Source organism: Halichondria panicea, chromosome 5, assembly GCF_963675165.1.
Source record: "Halichondria panicea chromosome 5, odHalPani1.1, whole genome shotgun sequence".
NCBI classification, from domain to species: Eukaryota; Metazoa; Porifera; class Demospongiae; order Suberitida; family Halichondriidae; genus Halichondria; species Halichondria panicea.
This window is the reverse complement of record NC_087381.1, coordinates 4462568-4483054: the sequence shown is the minus strand read 5'-3', so window position 1 is coordinate 4483054 and position 20487 is coordinate 4462568. Positions and strand designations below refer to the sequence as shown.

General features: G+C 41.3%; 2 protein-coding genes across 3 annotated transcripts; one reads left to right on the top strand and one right to left on the bottom strand.

Annotated features, from left to right (window-relative positions):
- Positions 1–1928: 1928 nt before the first annotated feature.
- LOC135335749 (serine/threonine-protein phosphatase 6 regulatory ankyrin repeat subunit C-like) lies at positions 1929–10702 on the bottom strand. The gene is made up of 9 exons (XM_064531291.1): positions 10511–10702; positions 9888–9986; positions 8824–8922; positions 8299–8400; positions 7991–8089; positions 5109–5204; positions 4572–4670; positions 2641–2739; positions 1929–2114 (listed from the first exon to the last, which is right to left on the bottom strand). The coding sequence occupies exons 1-9, from the start codon at positions 10604–10606 to the stop codon at positions 2031–2033; spliced, it is 873 nt and encodes a 290-aa protein (XP_064387361.1). The 5' UTR covers positions 10607–10702; the 3' UTR covers positions 1929–2030.
- An 82-nt stretch (positions 10703–10784) lies between these two features.
- On the top strand, positions 10785–19534 carry LOC135335746 (dymeclin-like). Of its 2 annotated transcripts, XM_064531288.1 has the most exons (15): positions 10785–11027; positions 11321–11373; positions 12639–12732; positions 13377–13793; positions 14138–14257; positions 14757–14863; positions 15087–15315; positions 15574–15676; positions 15928–16053; positions 16510–16623; positions 17023–17117; positions 17387–17501; positions 17811–17993; positions 18284–18400; positions 19319–19534. In XM_064531288.1, the coding sequence occupies exons 1-15, from the start codon at positions 10882–10884 to the stop codon at positions 19448–19450; spliced, it is 2151 nt and encodes a 716-aa protein (XP_064387358.1). In that variant the 5' UTR covers positions 10785–10881; the 3' UTR covers positions 19451–19534. The 2 variants fall into 2 exon arrangements, with proteins under 2 accessions (XP_064387358.1, XP_064387359.1); XM_064531289.1 differs by lacking the exons at positions 10785–11027; positions 11321–11373 and adding an exon at positions 11826–12564.
- The last annotated feature ends 953 nt before the right edge of the window (positions 19535–20487 follow it).

Here is a 20487-nt window from a genome sequence, read left to right as displayed (position 1 = left end):
TTTGCGGCTTACCAGCTGGAGAAAAGATTCTGCCAGGATCTAAGGTATATAGGCCCTGGCAAATTATGCCGGCATAGAGCATAATAGGTCATTATGCCCACATAATTGGGAAATAGGTTAAAATTGTGAATTAGGTCAGTTTTGTGCAAATCCATGCAATGGTCCTCGGCTGCTGCTGAATGTGTATTTATATATTATGTTGAACCTTCAGTTTTGTTACAAATGCAATTAATACAACAAGATTTGTTACTAATACTTGAAAAAAGACGTTAATGTGGGGCATTATGGGTTCTTTCGACAGGCAAAATAGGCTGAATTTGAGGCAGTGCTCAAATTAAAACAGAATATATAATATAGGGGGAAAAGAGCATAATAAATTATTTGCCTGCTCAGGTTGCAATTGGCTAATTAAGACCGTTTCACAAATATTGGCCATAAATGAGAGTGCATTGCAGTCTACTCATTGTCATTGTGTAATGGTTTCATTGTGCACCTTTTTATTCGGAATTCATATTAGATACTAGCCTCGATCCCAGGCCGCACTTCCCGCTAGCCGGTGAATGAGGCTAATTAGATACATAAAATGGATCAGGATGATAACACCGTTGCCATGGTTACTAATTGTTGTGTACATTAACTTGCGATTTACTTTAACTAAAGAACGCTGTCACCAATAATCACTTTCATGGTTCAATCTTAGTATAAAAAAAAGCTCTTACTACAGTACAATGGAAGTGGATATTTAGGGCTGCTATCACGTATTTTGCACAGTAAGCATACATGCAAATCATAAATTTCACGTTTTTTGAGCATTTTTTCAATAAAGTTGCTATAATCAGAGCTAAAATGAGCTCACACCAAATATCCACATTGCTATATAGTAGACCTCACTAAGAGCTTTCTTTTGATACCAACATTGCTTTCTACAACTTGGTATTGGAGGCAGCATTTTCAAAACTATTGGATAAGGTAAGCCGTATTTGGTCACAGTTAACGCACATACCAAGATAGTAACCATGGTAATAATGTTATCAGATGAAAAGTATTCCTGTTTACAATACATGTACATTTTGTGAAAAATAATGTGTAATTGAAAAGATTTTTTTACAAAAAATGGTAGTTCTTTATACTACACTTTTTCTTCAATTTCAAGAAAAATGGCCTTAACCGACCTGCATGAGAGGCCTAATCTGGGGTTCAAAATGGATTCTCTCACAAGCACATGGGATGAGCGCGCATGCACATACATTCACGTACAGGAATAAGGGGTGTGTCTGGAAAGAGGTCAAGTTAACAAATGGCCACTACTACTCAAGGATAAAGGACTAACACACACACACACACAGTCAGCTTTACCGTATCCTCGTGCAGCTTCGCCTCAAGGCATAATTATTGAGTTATATGCACTTGTCAAACCAACAATGACTCCCCCCCCCCCCCCCCCCTACCAGGGATAGGTTGCCTCCCTACCTATATAGGGGGACTTAGATGCCTAATTAATCCCCACATAACCCGGGCCTGTGTCGTACTAGGAACTACATGTATACCATAACGATGTGCTGAGGAGGACTCAGGAGGTCCGACACGAGTAACTCGTTCAGGCTAAACTTAAAAAGTTAATAAGTCAGTCACGCAACAATGACTTTAATTGTTGAATTTTGAACGTGATAAAACATAACCGAGGTACTCGTGTCGTACGTACCTCCTCCTCTGTATACACCAGGGGATTAGATCATGCATGTGATTGGTCTAATCCCCGGGGTGAGGCAATAGTGATTAAGACCACTAAATTACATTACCAACGTGGAATTGTTATGGATGAGCTTCCCCATCATGATCGACTTCTAGTGATTTCAAGAGGCAAACTTGAAGAACACCACTGGAAATCCTCCAGCATAGTTATTTATTTCTCAAAGAAAAGTATGAGCTTATATCAGTGAAAATAATCTTATATCGGTGAAAGTAATAATACATTATATTTTTTTATTCGTTCCACACAAAAGTCTTGAACTAAAAACACACATGACGCATTATTGATGTGATTCAGCAGCTTCCTCCAAAAGCTTTAATACTGAAGGGCATGACTTGGCCAATATCAAAGCAGTCTCTCCATCCTGTGATGATGATCACAATTATTAAGGGATTGTAAGAGGATTGTAAGAGGTAAAGTGGTCTAATGCATAATAATGGCAAGTACTTTGCTGACAAGCAATACTAGCAACGATAATTGCAAATTAAGAGGTTGGGTATTATAATTATTTCTGTTTGGGTACAAATGACACCTCTGTTCATGCAGTCATTAACTACCTCGCTTGCGCATGCGCACCGAGGCATAAAAATTACTTGATAGGTATGATATCCAGCTCAGACTGCATGCGTGCTGTGGAGCAGCAGGTAGGGGACGCCATTCTTGTAGATATCTAAAACCACCACACCCTTTGTCCATTATAGGAGATTATTCTGCTATTAATGTGTTTTTCGTGCAGGTAACTTGCCAGAGTTTAGAGGTGTCCGCTATTTGGGGTTGCAAGTACACTAGTTAGATAGTAAAAGCAGTTGGTACAAGGCACGCTGTCCGCTATTTAGAGAGTCCGTTATAACACTGCATGTATACTCTATAAAGTACATGCATGTGCTCACTGAATTACTGCAGAAAACGGAAGCCCCTGATGAGAGAAGCTCCCTTACAGTATCTTCCTCTCCCATTTCGACTGCCTTTATGAGTGCAGTGTCCCCAACCTACAAGAGTGGAGACACAGTAATGAATTGAACAATACAGACATTCACAGCTATAGGCCCTGATAAATTATGCTTTATTTTTCACCCATTTTTCAATTCTTGCAGATTATTCCCCCAAAACGTGACATACAGTGGAACCTCCATTAACGACCACCTCCGAAGAGCAACCACACGCTATATAACAGCCAAAAGCTCAGGTCCGGATTGAAACTACAACGACTTCAATGTTAAGCAACCTCTCAGGAGCAGCCACCTCTCTACTCCGTATAACGAGCATTCCTAATCAGCTTTAGCAATGGAAAATAACGGACAGCCACACCCAGAATTAGCAAAAAATTATTGCTGAGATAGCATTATTTTGCACAATCGTGAAAATCTAGCTGAAGCTACAGCCTTTTGTCATGAGCCTAAGAATCAATTAGCAAAGCTCCAAGATTCGTTTTCAGCGAGAAATGACTCATAGAGCATACATACATGTAGCTGGCAATCGAAACCTCCCAAAGACCACCTCTCTATAACGGCCAAAAGGCTGTTCCCCAATGGTGTCCGTTTTATGGAGGTTCCACTGTAATATAAATTAGACATAAACACAGCACACAACTGACATACATGTAAGACATAGTAATTATCATGATTCTCATACCGTATAGCGCGAAATTTTCGAGGCACTTATACTTTGTGGAATGACTGCTTACCGGAAGCCACGTCTTTCATCTTTGCAAATAATTCTAACAATTTTCGTGTATATAGGATTGTTAACCCACGAAATCAGCGAAAATGTCACGCTACATGTATACGGTATTTGATATGAACTGATCCATAATATTCACCTTCGCACTATATTCACCTTCGCACATTTTTTGCCCTGAGAACATCGTCATGCAAAACTTAATGTAATGATTTACCAAAAATGGACATTGATTCCCAAACTTTTCTTTAGACACAAAATTATTCCGAGCATAATTTATCAGGCCCATAATAATTATTATGAATTACTGCTCTAAATTTCTAAGAGTGAGTCATACATATTAAGCCAGTTACTACCTAAATATTAGTCTCGATCCCAGGCCGCACTTTCTCGAAGAGTGGGCCTGGTATTGACTGCTTGCGCATGCGCTAACCGGTAGCCAGATACCGGCTAACGCAGGATAACAACGTGTATGCTCAGTAAAACAATGACACCACAACGAATGGAAGTGGATAGAAGGAAGTAGATAGAAAGTTCGATTGAAGGTTTCTAGCCCATCTGATAGCTATACCCGTGCATTAATCACCAGAAGAAGTAATGTCAAAAGGTCACAAATTAAAACTCCACATGGGCTTATGTTTTACATGTAAAACTGACTTAGTTTATACATCACCACTACATGTAGCTTCATCCTCTTCATAAATCATAGCAGAAATCAGTTGAGCTATCGCACCCCAGATGAACCAGCTTGAGAGAATATCCTAGATTTAATTGCAACCTTTGACCTTTTTTTGACCGTTAATTGCATTCTTTGAAGCCATAATAATTATACGGAAATTAGCCTTCAGTAGCTAGGGTATAAATGTTGATGTACTGGTGTGCTGCACTGGATAGATCTAGGTATAGCAAGCTTTCCAAGCAGGAAAATTAACGATCAGAAACGGTAGCTGCTATATCCAAGCAAAGGTCAATAATCCAGAACAAGATGATCATTAAAAGTGACCCTGTTGACCTCGACTTACCTCCTCTGATTATTACTAAGAACCTAAGAACTGGTGAAAATGCCCATATTTGTACGCATGCAATTACCAAAATAATGATGTGATGGCCCACGAATTAACATGCTGCCTATACAGATACTCACCTCATCAGCCAGGTCCACCACAGCTCCTGAGGAGAGCAGTTCTCTAACACAGCCGGTGTGACCATTGAAGGATGCCATATAGAGTGGGGTGCACCCACTCTACACAAACGAGAGCACATAGTTAACTTTTAACAACACATCTGTGATAGCTAGACCATAAATAGGAACGGGATTGGCAACGAGCAAAAAATGAAACTATGTGCTTTGTTATTAGAATGTTTAAGGGGACATTTACATTTGTATATACAAGTAGTAGGCAAGGCACAAATCAAGTGCATAGGATTGGGCTCCATACATTTTCTACTATCTACGTACAACCAAATTTAAATGATCACGTGAGTTACTTCTGTTGCCAACCCCTTTCCTTTACCTACATTATGAATATACATGTAGGTAAATTATACACATACACATACACCCAGCTGGCATGTAGGTAAATTATACACATACACCCAGCTGGTGCATGTTGCTCAGCGTTCTGGTCACGAACATGCTGCCTATACATTGTATACATATCAGTATTGTATCAGAACTCACCTTAGCCAGGTCCACCTCGGCTCCTGAGGAGAGCAGCTCTCTCACACAGTCGGTGTGATCTCCCATGACTGCCGAAAAGAGTGGAGTCCATCCTTTCTACAAGAGTGAGAGCATACAGTAAAATTTTAACAACACATCTGTGTGATAGCTAGCTAGACCATAAATAAAGTAAAGGAAGAGGATGGAAACTATGGGGTGCCGTTTGTGTCAAAATATTGATGACAAAAGGTTTTGGTGGTATTTACTAAACAACTGAGGGTATATAATTAGTAAACAACTGAGGGTATTTAGTAAATGACTGAGGGAATATTTAGTATTATGATTGAGGGTATTTACGTAGTCAATAACTGACTGATCTGTAATCTGCTCCTGGTATTAGGGAGGTGTGCATGAGCACAAGGTTGTGCGCATGCACAGTGTGCACGACTTCTTCTAGAATTCTGTACCTATATAGCTAGAGCTCTACTGTGCCTAGCCTCGATTCCAGGCCGAGCTGTTTCTAGCTAGGCCGACAACTAGGCCTGGTGTTGATTGTATCTGGGGGTGTGGTTAGGAACCAAGAAACAAGAAGCAGATAGATTTGCAAGAACAACACACCTGTCGACAAGGGCCGGCAGTGTTGGTCCTACCTACTAGTTTGTAGTCCATCACAAAGGGCAGTGAGTGAAAGCAAGAGATTTACCATACCATGTTGAAAACCATGGCAAAGACTTTTCTTCCTTCTGATAAGAGCTGGGCCTGTTCTGCAATGAGTGGGGCCTTCTTGTGAAGCAGACATTGTATACGTTAATCTGAACAACTTAAACTTGCAGTAGCTAGCTAGCTAGATAATCTATGGCTAGATTTTAGTTACTCCAGAGCATACACGGAGCTAAATTACGGTATTAAACTTATACGGGGAATATGACAGGAAACAAAGTGTGAAGAATCTCTGCTTTGGTTTCCGGTTCCTGCCACACCCAGATACAATCAATACCAGGCCGTATTTTACAACTTCGTTCTATTAAAAAAAATCGGCATGGGACCGAGGCTATACTGTGCCCAGATGAATTCACACTCTGTTAAGAGGAGTAGACAAATGCCTAGTATTGACTTTTACTCACTGAAGAGAATCCCTCAGTTATTTGCTAAGTAACCCTCAGTCATTTACTAAATACCCTCAGTTGTTTAGTAAAGACCCTCAGTCATTTACTCAGTTGACCCTCAGTTGTTTACTAAATACCACCAAAACCTTGTATTGTCCAAGTGGTAATCGATAGATGGACATTATTGGCATGACTGCAGATATAAACAGCATCTTGGATTGAACAGTAGATTGTTCGAATAGAGGCATGTCGGGATTCACTCTGTATGCCTATGCCTGCATGTATTGCTTCAAGCGTGCCTGTGTGGCCTCTGGAGTCTCTGTAAGTGTAATGAACATTTGGCCACTTTCTGCTGGCTTGTGCACTTTCTAAACAACATTTATTTATGTTAGGCAAACACCTGCAGAACCGTTTGAGTCAGTTACCTTCACTTCCTGCTGCTCCTGTGTGCCCTGTATCTTTCTCTGGGTGTAGCAAGCCTCCTTTCTCTCTTTTTAGCTGTTTCTGAGGATCCTGCTTATCGCTAGTTTTGTCGCTATTCATATCTTTATCGAGCTAAAGTTATTGACTCACGTAGAAATTGGTAAAGGATCACGAGTCACAAAAGCAAATATCGTATGCCGGTCCACGGTGGACATACATACATACATACATACATACACCACCCAGACCACGTGCATGACTAACTAAGGGACTCGCTTCGCTCGCCCCAATTAAAACCACACAGTAGGCTAACTATAGGATTAGCACTACCTTAAGGTGACATATTTTCACAGGTAGGTTTGTTTGCGTTTTACGATTTTGTACATTTTGCTGGTATAATTTTTTGCAAAATGTCGATCTGGATACATTAAACAAGAGGGCGGCCAATTATTTGCGAGTACTAATTTTTGCAATTATACTCTCATTCGCAGAAATAGCAGAAATAGCAGAAATTAATACACGCGAAAATATGGTATACTCCTTAGCCTCCTTCACAAGGCCTCAACAAGGAGGCCCCGTAAAGTTTCCGAAAAAGAGGCTATAATTATACTCCTGTAACTTTTTAGAACTTTTAAAGTATTTTCCTCTATGTTTAAATTGTATATCTCTGCAGGGAAAGGTCACATGCATGTGAAAACTGCACAGCTATAGTTTGCATTTGTATGAGTGTGTGTTATTTTGTGTGTTATTATGAGAATGATATAATAAAAAAATTGTCACATTCAAATACAGAGACATTATTTTGAAAAAGTACACATTAATCACATTTCACGGCAAATGAGTGACTGACTAAAAAAGGCCAAGCCAACTTAATTGCATGCTTCACCGATGCAAGCGGGTCTCTTTTTGTGAAAATATAAAAAACACCCACCTCCCACCTCATACCCTAATAAGGCTTATTTGTTACCACTCTCTCCCTTAAGATTTTTTTATCGGCCTGCGCTTGATCCATATATTGTTGATGAAAGTCTTTAAAACATGTTATTTAGTTGGTTTGGCTTACATGTACATGTAAGTACGTTTCATGAGAAGCTTTTCCTCAGTGCACAAGCAACCAATTTCCAACCAACTAAAGTTTTAGCCATGGGCATTTTTCTCAAATTTGCGATTGCTTTCACGAGGCACATTACCTCTTAGGCTTACCTAGAAAATTCCGCCATTTAGGCTGACCATTTAAGGGGCTCGGGTTGGCCTCAAATCATCGTTGCTCAAAAAGAGAGCAGCCACCGGCCAATCCTAGCAATTCTTCACATTGCAAATGTTTTTGTGGGTCTTGTAGACATTATCAGTTTAGTAACAGATATGTGTACTCACCTCATCAACCAGGTCCACCATGGCTCCTGAGGAGAGCAGCTCTCTAACACAGCCAGTGTGACCTCCACTGGCTGCCCCATGGAGTGGAGTACGCCCATACTACAAGAGTGAGAGCATACAGTAACTGTTTGACAACACGTCTGTGTGATGCACTATTTAGATCCCACTTGTGTGTGTTTAGCAGGGAATTATGAGCCATAATCTCATAGTTTCCCAGGGAATTATAAACTTGATGGTATAAAATACAAATAATTTTTTTACAGTACAGAAATGCCTATAGATACATCAATTCAGTATCAGATACTCACCTTGTCAGCCAGGTCCACCACAGCTCCTGAGGAGAGCAGCTCCCTAACACAGTCAATGTGACCACTACTGGCAGCCATCCTGAGGGGAGTCCACCCATGATCCTACAAGAGTGAGAGCATGCAATAGGTTATGACGACAATCTGTGTGATAGACTAGTAAAGAAACAGGATTAGCAAAGAGTAAAAACGCAACTATCCGTGATATGTTACGTCAGGAGTGCATGAATCATGCACTCCTGGTTACATTAATTAAAAGAGTACCACGTACTGTATTTCATCTTTTGCAGCCTCCATTTAACAAATGTAAGTACAGTTTCAGCTTAGGTTTTGTATAACAGCCATATCAAGACAATTTCTGCAGCCCAGTTTGTCACCCTGGACACAAATAAGCTAGCCTCAGGCAAAACATAATTGTACATGCATGCAAATAATTCCGTAACTACCAAATGATGTGATGGTCACAAACATACTGTTCCTAATGAACTATTGCCTATATACATATCATATCAGTTTTAAGATACTCACATTGCTAGCCAGGTCCACCACAGCTCCTGAGGAGAGCAGCTTTCTAACACAGTCAGCGTGACCATGGTTGGCTGCCCCCCAGAGTGGAGTACGCCCAAACTACAAGATAGCATAATTATGAGAGTAATAACAGTAACTTTTGACAACACATCTGTGTGATAGCTCGAAGGCTATAAATAAAGTAATCGGCGACAAGCAAAAAATGCAACAATCCATAATGAGGTTATGGTTCTGTTATTAATTCATTTCAAATTTATAGGTCAACATAATTATGAACGTAATGAAAGCACCTCAGGTGCTGATGCCTCGGTGGAGATGCCAAAGCTACATAACATAAAGCTACTAATAGCTTTTATAGACATGATGAACTTGCTGCATGCAACTCAAAGAGTGGGTAATGATCGACCATGATCGTTGTTAAAAACAATCGATGCCAAAAGTTCAAGTCTAAAATTAATGGCTGCATCAGCAGAGCCTTGCAGCTCTCTTCTCACTCTTGCAGCTACCCATAGCTAGCGCTGTAGTGCAGAGCTAACTACTAAGTAACACTCGGTAAACAAGTTTGGCTACGTGCTCTTCTGAAAAGGCTGCAATGGCATTCCAAGTAAGCAAAACTATAACTCGAGAACGAAGCATTATTTTGCAAATCCACAAATTGAAATCCAAGTAAACATGACTAGACGCCTATAGAAACTCTTACTTGCACTTGATTCATCCTGGAGCAGCTGTAGCAGTCTACACAGACACACAAACACATTACCGTATACCTCGCTTGCGCATGCGCACCGAGGCATAATTATCAGAACACGTACCTACAACTGTACATGTATGTAGTGCCTATAATATTAAAGCTGGTGCATGGTGCTCAGTGTTCAGTAAATTGAAAATGTCGGCCACATCAATGACTGTGTACAAATTAAGGATGCAGTGCAACACACTAGCAATTTAAATCATGTTAGTGCCTTGGGTCATCATCTCATAGGGACCACCCACAACCATCACTAGCAAATGATGTGATGGTCACGAACATGCTGCCTATATACAGTTCAATATCAGATACTCACCTCATCAGTCAGGTTCACTACGGCTCCTGAGGAGAGCAGCTCTGTAACACAGTCAGTGTGACCTCCCATGACTGCCCAATAGAATGGAGTACACTCAAACTACAAGAGTGAGAGCATACAGTAACTTTTAACAACATGTCTGTGACCATAAAGTAAAGGAAAGGGATCGGCATTATTTACTACAATAGCAATAGAATGGTTGCATCTGACGCCATGTCGAGAATAGTTACGAATGTACATCACCTTTGAAGGGGGGGGAGTAACGTCAGCAATATCGCCATCCGCCCACGCACGAAAGTACATAACACTAACTCTATCTTTCAGCAAGCTACAGCTCATAGTTGAGTGACGGCAGATTAAAATCCACACATGAACCAAAACAATAGTCCCACCCAATCCATTTTCTACTGAATTCTTGTCCACGAGCACATGAATCATAATTCTTGATGCACGCGTACGCGCAGGCAACAACAAAACATACAAATGGGCAAACGATAAAACTTTTATGATAATCAGTTGTTGGGCTGAGTACGTTGCACGTTGGCACTGCGATTAATACTATATCTCATCAACTACGGTCATAGCATGCACGACAGCTAGCAAAACAGACTTTCCCAGCTTACACTCACACTGTTGACATCATCTCCCCTTCTAATCGCAGCTCGCATAGCAGTCAAGTCACCATCTCTGGCAAGTATATGTACAGTTACATTATCCATTTTCGCGAGAACAGCAGCTAGCTACACCAGAGATAAAGTACAAGTACTTACATATCTCTGGCTACACGTACGTACGTACGTACGTACATACCCTTAGGCCAGAAAAAAAGAAGTGAAATTAAATAATGGGCGTGGCCAGCGGGGTCCAATTTGCTGGCGGGTACTTGTGTAAAATTTAAAAAAATCTCGCGCACCAGCCCCGAATGTTTTCTATTTGGTCGACACATAGTATATCGGAGGCTTGTCTAGCTAGCTAGCTAGCTATATCGATATTCATGGGTGTTTCATCTTCCACAAGTCTTTCCAAGCTGAGAGAGAACATTGTTCTTCAGAGGTTTGTGGGAGAGGGAAAGATCGAGCCAGGAGACAACTTCTGGGACCAACTACTCTCCTTCTCTTATGCCACCCCTACCGACTCTGTGTACGTGTGCCCATTGGGCATGGGGCCGGGAAGGGGGGAGAGGCGGTATACATAGTGGCTAGTATGTGTGTGTGTGTGAGGGTGCGCATGCCAACAGTTTTGATGTATTTTTTATAGGCCCCTGTGTAGGTCGATTGGAGAATTATTTTTTATGTCCATCGATTAAAATCTTCCACAAGTCTTTCTAAAATGCTAATAATTATAGTATCAATTGGAGCATATATTGAGGATTAGGGATAAAACTTCACAGTATTGCGTGGGTTGCTGTAATAAAACCATACCTCATTCCACAGTGCTGAGTCCAAGCTCCTGGAAGAAGCTGCCAGACCTCTGCTGGAGACACTAGGTGAGTCTAACCATTACCGTACCCGAGTGAAAATACGTCCACCCTTTCTGCAAGAACTTTAGGCTTATTAGGGAATGGGCGTATAATCGTGAACAGCGAGTTTTCACTCGTATCTACGCCCACTCGCGTCTCAAATCGAGGCTTGCACTTGTGGCTATGATAATGTATTTACATAGTATGAACATTTTATTGTACAAAAAAGTAATGGATGAAGTGATTAAAGCACATGGATAAGCAGACTCTAGACTCTATTCGTTGCTCATGTTAGATGTAGCAGCAGGAAGGATGGACAAAGTTGTAGATCATATACTCTTAGAGAGGCTATCAGGTACTTTATTTACAGAAGGAACAGCAAACCAAGGTAAGGTAACCTGTGTGATGACATCGTTCTCAGATATGTATATGATGGTTACCATGGTTACATACGCCTTGGAGTAACCACGGTAGTGGAGTATATATGGGTGCTTATTCCTTCTCTTATATAGGTGGTATATATCTTCCTGATACCATAATGTGACCGCAGCATTATAAAAGGACCTCCTCCTAGCAACAATTCAATCCACGATGCAGACTACAAAAATAGCAAGACTACGGATTTTGCAACCGTCAAAGAGCTATATAGTTGAGCAACACGTTGACTCCTACAGATACTCGAAAGTCCAAGCATTGGCCATTCGACGCCCTTACTGGAGTTGCAAGCTCTTCTTGTATCTAAACCACGTCCATGGACCCATGAAGGCTTAGCCAACTTGTTGGAGAGCTGTTTCTGGTGTCGCTTTGGGGTCTTAGTATCGTCAAGCACGGCTCTTTTCTCTTTGCTTACTGAAAACACCTTAAAAACTGTGTATGCCTGGGGCTGTATGTTATTTATGTATTATACAGCTGTTGACCAATGAGATCAATTAGTGGTGACGTCAGTGTGGTATAATTGTTACTTGTTGCCTCTGTCCTCTTTGATCTGACATATTTATACTGTACGACAAGGAGTAATGCGGTATTTTAAAAGATAAGAAAACATGATTCACTGTAGTCAATAAAGATCGTTATAATGAATAAAGCTTGTCGATAAGAACGGTACCAAGACGGATTTTTGGTCAGCATCATAGTCTTCACTGTGGGGCTTGTTCGCTCGCTCCAATTACATGGACATCTATACCTACATGTACCTGTATTTGACACCGAGAAATAGTGGTAGGCTTCAAGCCCATTTTTGTTATTCAGTAATGTGTAAAATCTGCTTGACTACCGTAATATTTGTCCTGCAGTGAGAAACCACCATTTGTCTGGTAACTTTCGTACTCTGGTGTTCTTGTGTCTGGAGAAGGCCGCCTCACTCAGGGAGCAGAAGGAGTGTGAGAGGTGAGGGGGTTAGTTGTGTGAGAGTGTGAGAGGTGAGGAGGTTAGTTGTGTGAGAGGTGAGAGGTGAGGAGGTTAGTTGTGTGAGAGGTGAGAGGGTTAGTTGTGTGAGAGGTGAGCCAGAGGGGGTCAGTGTGTGAGAGGTGAGGGGTTAGTTGTGTGAGAGGTGAGAGGGTTAGTTGTGTGAGAGGTGAGCCAGAGGGGGTCAGTGTGTGAGAGGTGAGGGGTTAGTTGTGTGAGAGGTGAGCCAGAGAGGGGGTCAGTGTGTGAGAGGTGAGGGGTTAGTTGTGTGAGAGGTGAGCCAGAGGGGGTCAGTGTGTGAGTGTGAGAGGTGAGGGGGTTAGTTGTGTGAGTTGTGTGAGAGGGGGTCAGTGTGTGAGTGTTGCTGGATATGCAGTTAGCCTCGTTCCCAGGCCGAGTTGTCTCCAAAACAACACTAGTTCGCCAACTAGGGACGAGGCTAGGTACATGTATGCAGTATAGACTCAGAATAATATACTACTTTCAGAGCAGCCACTTTGACCATAATCATGTACATGTAATGTAACGTACTCTACAAACTCGAAGATCTACAGTAAATCCATTCAAAACAATAAATGTATTTACTGCACACAGACAGAATAACATGATTCTCTTGTCTTTCTCAGCAACCTCTCGACGTGGCGTGTCCACAACGCCCTGTTCATTATTCGCGTCTCTCTCAAGCACCTCCTTGAGAAACACTCTGAGAGCGACGCAGCCCTCCATCTTGATGGCTCCACCACCATCCCACAACTCACATCCCTTGAGCCTCACACTTTACACACCTCCACACCGTCACTCCCTCAAAACTCCACGCCCACACACAGTAACGAAACAGCAGCGTATGGCACAAGTAAAAAAAGTACGAGTGTATCTGAGGCAGTTAGCAATCCAATTTTGGAGTCACTAGCACAACAGACTGCAGGGCATATCCTTCAGACGAGGGTACCCTCTGTGGGTGGTAGTGGGATCAATGAGGGGGGTCTGCCTTCTCAACGGCTGGTGGAAGGTGTGGCCTCATTGCTTTGTCACGTGTCTTTAGGGTGAGTACTCACTAACATACTGAACACTCATAACTCATACAGTTGAAACATTGTGTATTGCATGATTGCTGTCTACATGTATATTGTACATGTAAGTGTTTACGTGAGTATTGTCTATTTGTACATGTGTATAATTTTTATACACAACGAAGTTCTCTTACATTACAACACTGGTGTTCACATGACATTACTCCATTATTGGTCATGCAGCTACATTTAGCTACCTAGATTAACAGTCCCAATTACCACTCTTAGCTTGTGAGCTCTCTAAAGGAGTTTTTTGAGGTAGAAAAATAGGTACTTGGGTGACTTTAGTACTAGCAAAAAATTGCTGATTATCTCAGCCCGTTTACCTATGATGTCCACCTGGAGGCTGTACATCTTCTCCTCGTCTTTCTGTCCTCCCAAGTTCGACCTCAGACGGCCAGTGGGATATTCGTACGACACATCCTCACGATTAGAAAGTTAGTTTGATTGTGTGTTTTATAATTATGCAGTTAAGATAGGCCATTGGCAATGTTTGCTTAGGAGCCATACCATTCCTTAGCCTGTAAATTAAGTGTCATGGAACCCCCTCAGGCTCAAATTTCTCCCCCCCCCCCCCCCCCCTAAAATGTGCATTCAGAAATCACATAAAACCATCTAAATAACAAAATAATACAGGTATGTCCCTGAGTTTTCGTAGCCGGCAATGTTGCATTATTGAAATAACAGTTGACCTTTTTTGTAACAACATTTGCTGGTGACCTTTTTAGACCCCCCCTTTTACTTCCCCCTCAACTTCAAAATCCTGTATGGGATGAGATCCCTTTCTCGAAGAATCAATAATATTTATTTTGGCAGCCTTTCTATAGAGGACTAATGGCTGATCCCAAGTGTTTATTTCGCTCTACTGTACAAATACATCTCAGAGACCAGCACTGTAACTTTATTTACATGTACTGTACATCCCTCTCTCTCCAGTGACCTTGCCTCAGTGTTAGTGCATCGTTTGTTGGATCATGTGATCTCCCAGCCGCCTCTCCCCCCTCACCGATCCCAAGGTCCTGGCCTGATCTCCTCAGTCACAGGTACAGTCAGATGCTGCAATTACCACTGTGCAGTGCGCAATCATTACAAAATACATGTAGAATGCCACTTAGAGTTCTCGTAGCTTAGTATCGTGTGTGGACACACACAGATATAGCCAATATACATGTAGCCCATGGTGAGTATATGTATTTGCTGTTAAGCTCATCATGGATAATTTGTGTGTGCACGATTTACCTCCCCCTCCCAAATGTACACACACAGCTGGACTATGGTCTCTAGTCACCCTGAACAGGGGCGTGGCCTCTGCAGACCCCACCCATTCCCCACTGGCCAAGGACTCCCTCCTCCTGCTATTAGTGCTGACTCATCAACAAGCCGGAGGACACAACCCATATCGAACCGCACTGGGTTCGTTCAGTGATGAGAGAGGTGATAAAGGAACGAGCTCTTTCTCTGTTAGTCTGGAGAAGATCTACCTCACCATGTGCAGGTGTGTATGTGGTGGGAGTCAGTCTTGCCTTTAATTAGTAGTGTGTGTAGATTGATCGTTTACTTAATTTATTGTACTTGTAATGTTTGTGTCGAGCTTAAAGATGATCTCTATAATAGTTAAAGCTTATAAACAAATGTACCACGATCGTATTGTAATAAAGTATGTTCTAAACCTCATACATAATAGACTCTGTGGTTCCCTCGTTCAGTTGATGTATATATAAACTAGTCTTATTATTACCCCCCTCACATGCAGCCAGCTGAATGATGAGTCCCACGCTCTCTTGCTCTACCTCTTGCTACAAGGCAACCCCAACGTGGCCAGCTTCATTTTCTCAAGATCAGACATCGAACAACTAGTGAGACATTGACTGTGCCATATACTACTATGTATGCATGAGGACAAGTGATTCAATTGGTAGGCTGTATGTAGTGGCCATACATGCAGTATACATGTATATACTGACATGTACTAACATAATACATTTTCAAACAAAAAGCAGACATGACAGGGCCTTTTTGTTGATACAGCCTTTTCTTGATACGAGTAGTGTACAGAATTTTTTTTCGTGATTCACATAATTAATTTCCTTGATTTTCCCCTCATCAGGTTTTGCCGCTACTGAAACAGCTGCATGACCACGGTAACGAGAGCTCCCACCACGTGTACATGTTGCTGATCATCCTACTCATCCTCAGCCAGGATGAATGCTTCAATAAGTCCATTCACGAGAAGGTATGGTTGATCATGTTTCGTCCTCCAGCGTATTATAGACCACCACTACTACATACCTCGCACACACACACATTTGCATCTACATGCTTGCATCTATAAATTTTATAGTCGAGTCTACATTGTCAAAACTAAACATGTACAACTAATTCCATGAACTTGGAAGCCATTTACATGTAGCTCAATCTACCTGGACTAGATAGCATACTATTATTATCTTTCTAGCTGCATTTTCAGTGAAAGTATGAATTCAATAGGCATTTACGGCATGTTTTATTACACAGATTACCATCGCTATAGACACGCCCAGTCTCAGATACAATCTATCCTAGGCCTATGGTAGCGTTATTTTAGAAACAACTCGGCCTGAGAACGAGGCTAACAGTGTACATGTACATGCATGTAGTTATACATTTTACGAAGTTTCCACACACATCTCGTACACTCCCTCATTCACAGATAGTGCCGAATGTGCCCTGGTACGTTGAGCGGCGGCTGGCAGCTGTTCCCCTTGGCAGTCTCATGGTCATGATCCTGATCAAAACCGTACAGGTCAACATCACTCACATCAGGGTGAGACATGAATTCAGTTGTTATACATTTGTATGTACACGTATTAGTTCATGTACAGTACGTACTGTATACTCTAGCTATCTATGGGATTGACATTTTTAAAAGAAAGTTGGTGCATGTTGGTATCTCTCTGCGGGGGCTTGTTGTGCCATGATAACTCCCCCCCCTCTCCAACATGCTAGAGTAACCAGTGCAAGAAATTAGTATCACAGCCTAGCTTCCATGGCTGCTGCTGTCAGTCACCTCGCGCACAATACTTTTGCATACGTTCAGATGTTTTCCCCACAATTGACTATGATGGATCTTTCATTGGCCTTCAATCTGTTGTTATGACTTATGTTCTTATCTACCCTTTCCTACAGTTTTGTATAACCCTGCACCCCTTGTTGTACAATGTAGGACAAGTACCTTCACACCAACTGCCTGGCTGCACTAGCTAACATGTCCTCTCACTTTCACTCTCTCCACCTCGACGCTGCCAGGAAAATCGTCAAGTGAGTGAAGAGATTGCTTTGTAAACTAATAGAAGTGCATGTACCTCATTGTTGTCTATGTTGTTTGTGGTTATAATTATTATCCCCCTTTCCACGTATAATTATTTAGAAGCAATTATTATATGTACATCCTTCAATGTACATATAATACAGTCCGACTATCTGTAAGTAGTATTCTAAGTGTTTGAGTTAATTGTTAATTACATACATGTACATGTACATGTCATTATTACGTAATATTCACGTGCCTCTCCTTCTTCCCCCTCCAGTTTGTTTAAGCTTCTTGCTAAAAAGCATCAGAGGATCTCGGAGCGACTCAGCAGTGATCCGTCCACCCCGACCACACCCACAACACCCGACACACCCTCCCTGGACTCGGATTGTGTAAGTGTGTACACTAGCTGTCACTTATTGTCTGTAAGTCTTCACTGTCACAATTCAAATTATGTAAAACAATAAAATGGTACTATATACAGCTAGTGTAGACCGTGTACTAAATCTCCTATTTAAATTTAAAGTGGTCGTATTAAACTATTATAAGGGAATACGTACGGTCAGAGTAGTCCTATGTGGAGAGGTAGTTGAAGTTGAACAAAATCCCTTTTATTTGAAGGGTAGTTCTACTCCATGGACATGATACACATGCACACTCACGATAAGTGTGTTACAATCCCTCCTCCCACAAACACACAGACGACAGACCGTGTGATTCTGGAGGAGGTGCTTCAGATGGTGTTGGAGATCATCAACTCTTGTCTGACACACAACCTCCACAATAACCCCCACCTCATATACTCCCTCCTCTATCAGAGGGAGATCTTCGAGCCCTATCGGTCACACCCCTCTCTCATGGACCTTGTGCAGAATATGGAAACTGTGAGCATAATTATTATGTTGCATATTCATTTGCGCACATACATCATTATGTCCCAAAGAGATTATCCAACCTTTTCAATTCATCTCGATAATCTTTGGTTACACCCACTTTGCTCCCACATTTAGGGGCGACCAGCTTTGTGGTCATAATGTACACATAATTATATTTACAGTAGGCATGTACTTCATAATGCCTACATGTATATCTAGCAACCCAAATAAGTGTATACTTTTTACGTGACATACAAGTGTACTTGCTTCAAAACTTCTTAATGCCCCTCCCCTTAAAGGTGGTGTCCTTCTTCTCGTCCAAGCTGGAGCAGAGTGGCCCCTCCCCCTACTCCTCCGAGTACGTTCTGTCCACCATCGAGCAGACTGCAAAGGCTTGGCCCAGGAACAGGCTAAGGGTGGGTACACTGTACATGAACACACACGTACATATGTGCGTGTAGTACACAATTTAATGTTGTTACAAAAATAACTGGTGTACAAAATGAAAGTACCGCGGGTGCTGATGCCTTGGTGGATGTGCCAAATTAAAGTTACTAGCTATTGCTAATACACTCATGATGATATCATGATGAACATTTTTGCTGCTGCATGCAGGCTAGGCAGAATCATGCAGGACTCAAAAGAGTGGGAAATGATCGACCACGATTGTTACTAAAATAGATGCCGAAGTTCAAAGTCTATAATTAATGGCTGCTAAATCAGTGCAGTAGAGCCTTGCAGAACCCTAACCCTCTTCTTACTCCTGCAGCTACCGATAGCTAGCGTTCTATTGCAGAGCTAACTAATAAGTAGAGCAGCAACACTCCATGGACAAGTTTGGCTACGCACTCTTCTGAAAAGGCTGCAATGGTATTCCAAGTAAGCAAAACTAAGGCATAACTCGAGAACCAAGCGAAATCCACAAATTATAATCATGGCTAGAAGCCCATAGAAACTCTTACTTGCACTTCGTTGATCCCTGAGCAGCTGTAGCAGGCTACACACACACACACACACTATACCATATACCGCGCATGTGCACCGAGGCATAATTAAGTGTAGTACTGTGCTTTCCAGCTCATTTAGGCAAAATTAAGCCAAAAACAAAGAAAAATTGTCCTGTTGACGATCTGTAGGTCATTCAAAGATCTGTAATGACTCCAAATTCATAATTTTGTTTTCTGTTGTAGGAACTCCAAATGAATATAGATCCCACCTTTTAAAATTGTTTATACATGTAGTGTTTTCCACTTTTTGTCAAACGTACATGATGTACAAACATGCATACATTAAAACATACATTATACATTCATCATCTCATTTTCGCCCTCCAGTTGTTTCCTGAGCTCAAGTTCCGCTATGTGGAGGAGGACCAGCCTGAGGCATTCTTCATCCCGTACATTTGGACACTGGTGTTCAAGCACTCGTCCATTTATTGGGACAGTTCTAAAGTACGCTTCTCCTGATTAGGTTCAGTGTGTGTGTTTACATTTATTGTCTTTGTATCCTTAAAACAAGTTCACTGGTTTATAGTGGATAACCTCAAGGTATCAACGTATTCTTGGGGGGGGGTCATGCAGGAGTACATGCATATACATGCACTATAATTATACATAATGTATATAGTGCATGAAAGCTGAAACCATGCATGTAGAGACAATCCACAATCTAATAATTTATAGTCGATGATTTATCTCTACAGAAAATATTGTCTCCTAACTATAAATTTGCATGATTATAATACATGTAGTTGTTATAATAAGTTATGTACTAGCTGCATGTGCAGTATGTGTTTTGCAGCTCACTCGGTAGTTTGAGGCAAATATAATTATAGAATATGAGACAATTTTACATGACTGTGAACAGAAGTTATAAAGTATATAACTTGGCTTCACCTCTTCACATGCATGACTGTACTTTCAATATTAACCATAAATATAATTGTGGTTCACCTTGGGGCTTCAGTGCATTATTGTCTAACATACACAGACTCTATAGAATACAAATGTCATGTATGCAGACAGACACACTGGCAGACTACTATAACCCACTGCTGCCTAATCGGGTTAATATAGAAACACAACACCTTACTATAACAATAACTGCAGCCATTGACTATAAGCCTGGAAAACTGGATGAACTATAATTATAATTATACATTTTTATAAGAGCTCGGTCAATATAAGCAGAAAAACATTCGCAATTGGATTACATGCATGCATGGCCCCAAGAGAAAGAACCAATTAAATTTACATTGTCAAACAAAATGACCGAGAGAGCTGCATGCATGTATGGCAATTCGTCACATCCTCATCAGTGTTAGAGTATATATAATTATAATAGATGATTATGCATGTTACCGTAATTTGGTGTTAAAGATGTGTTTTTGGTCTGTACTGTAATAAATGTCCAACATATACGTACATCAATGGCATTACAATTATGTACACCACTTCACGCAAATTGTTGTAAATGTTGTACATGCACTTGTCACAATAATTAT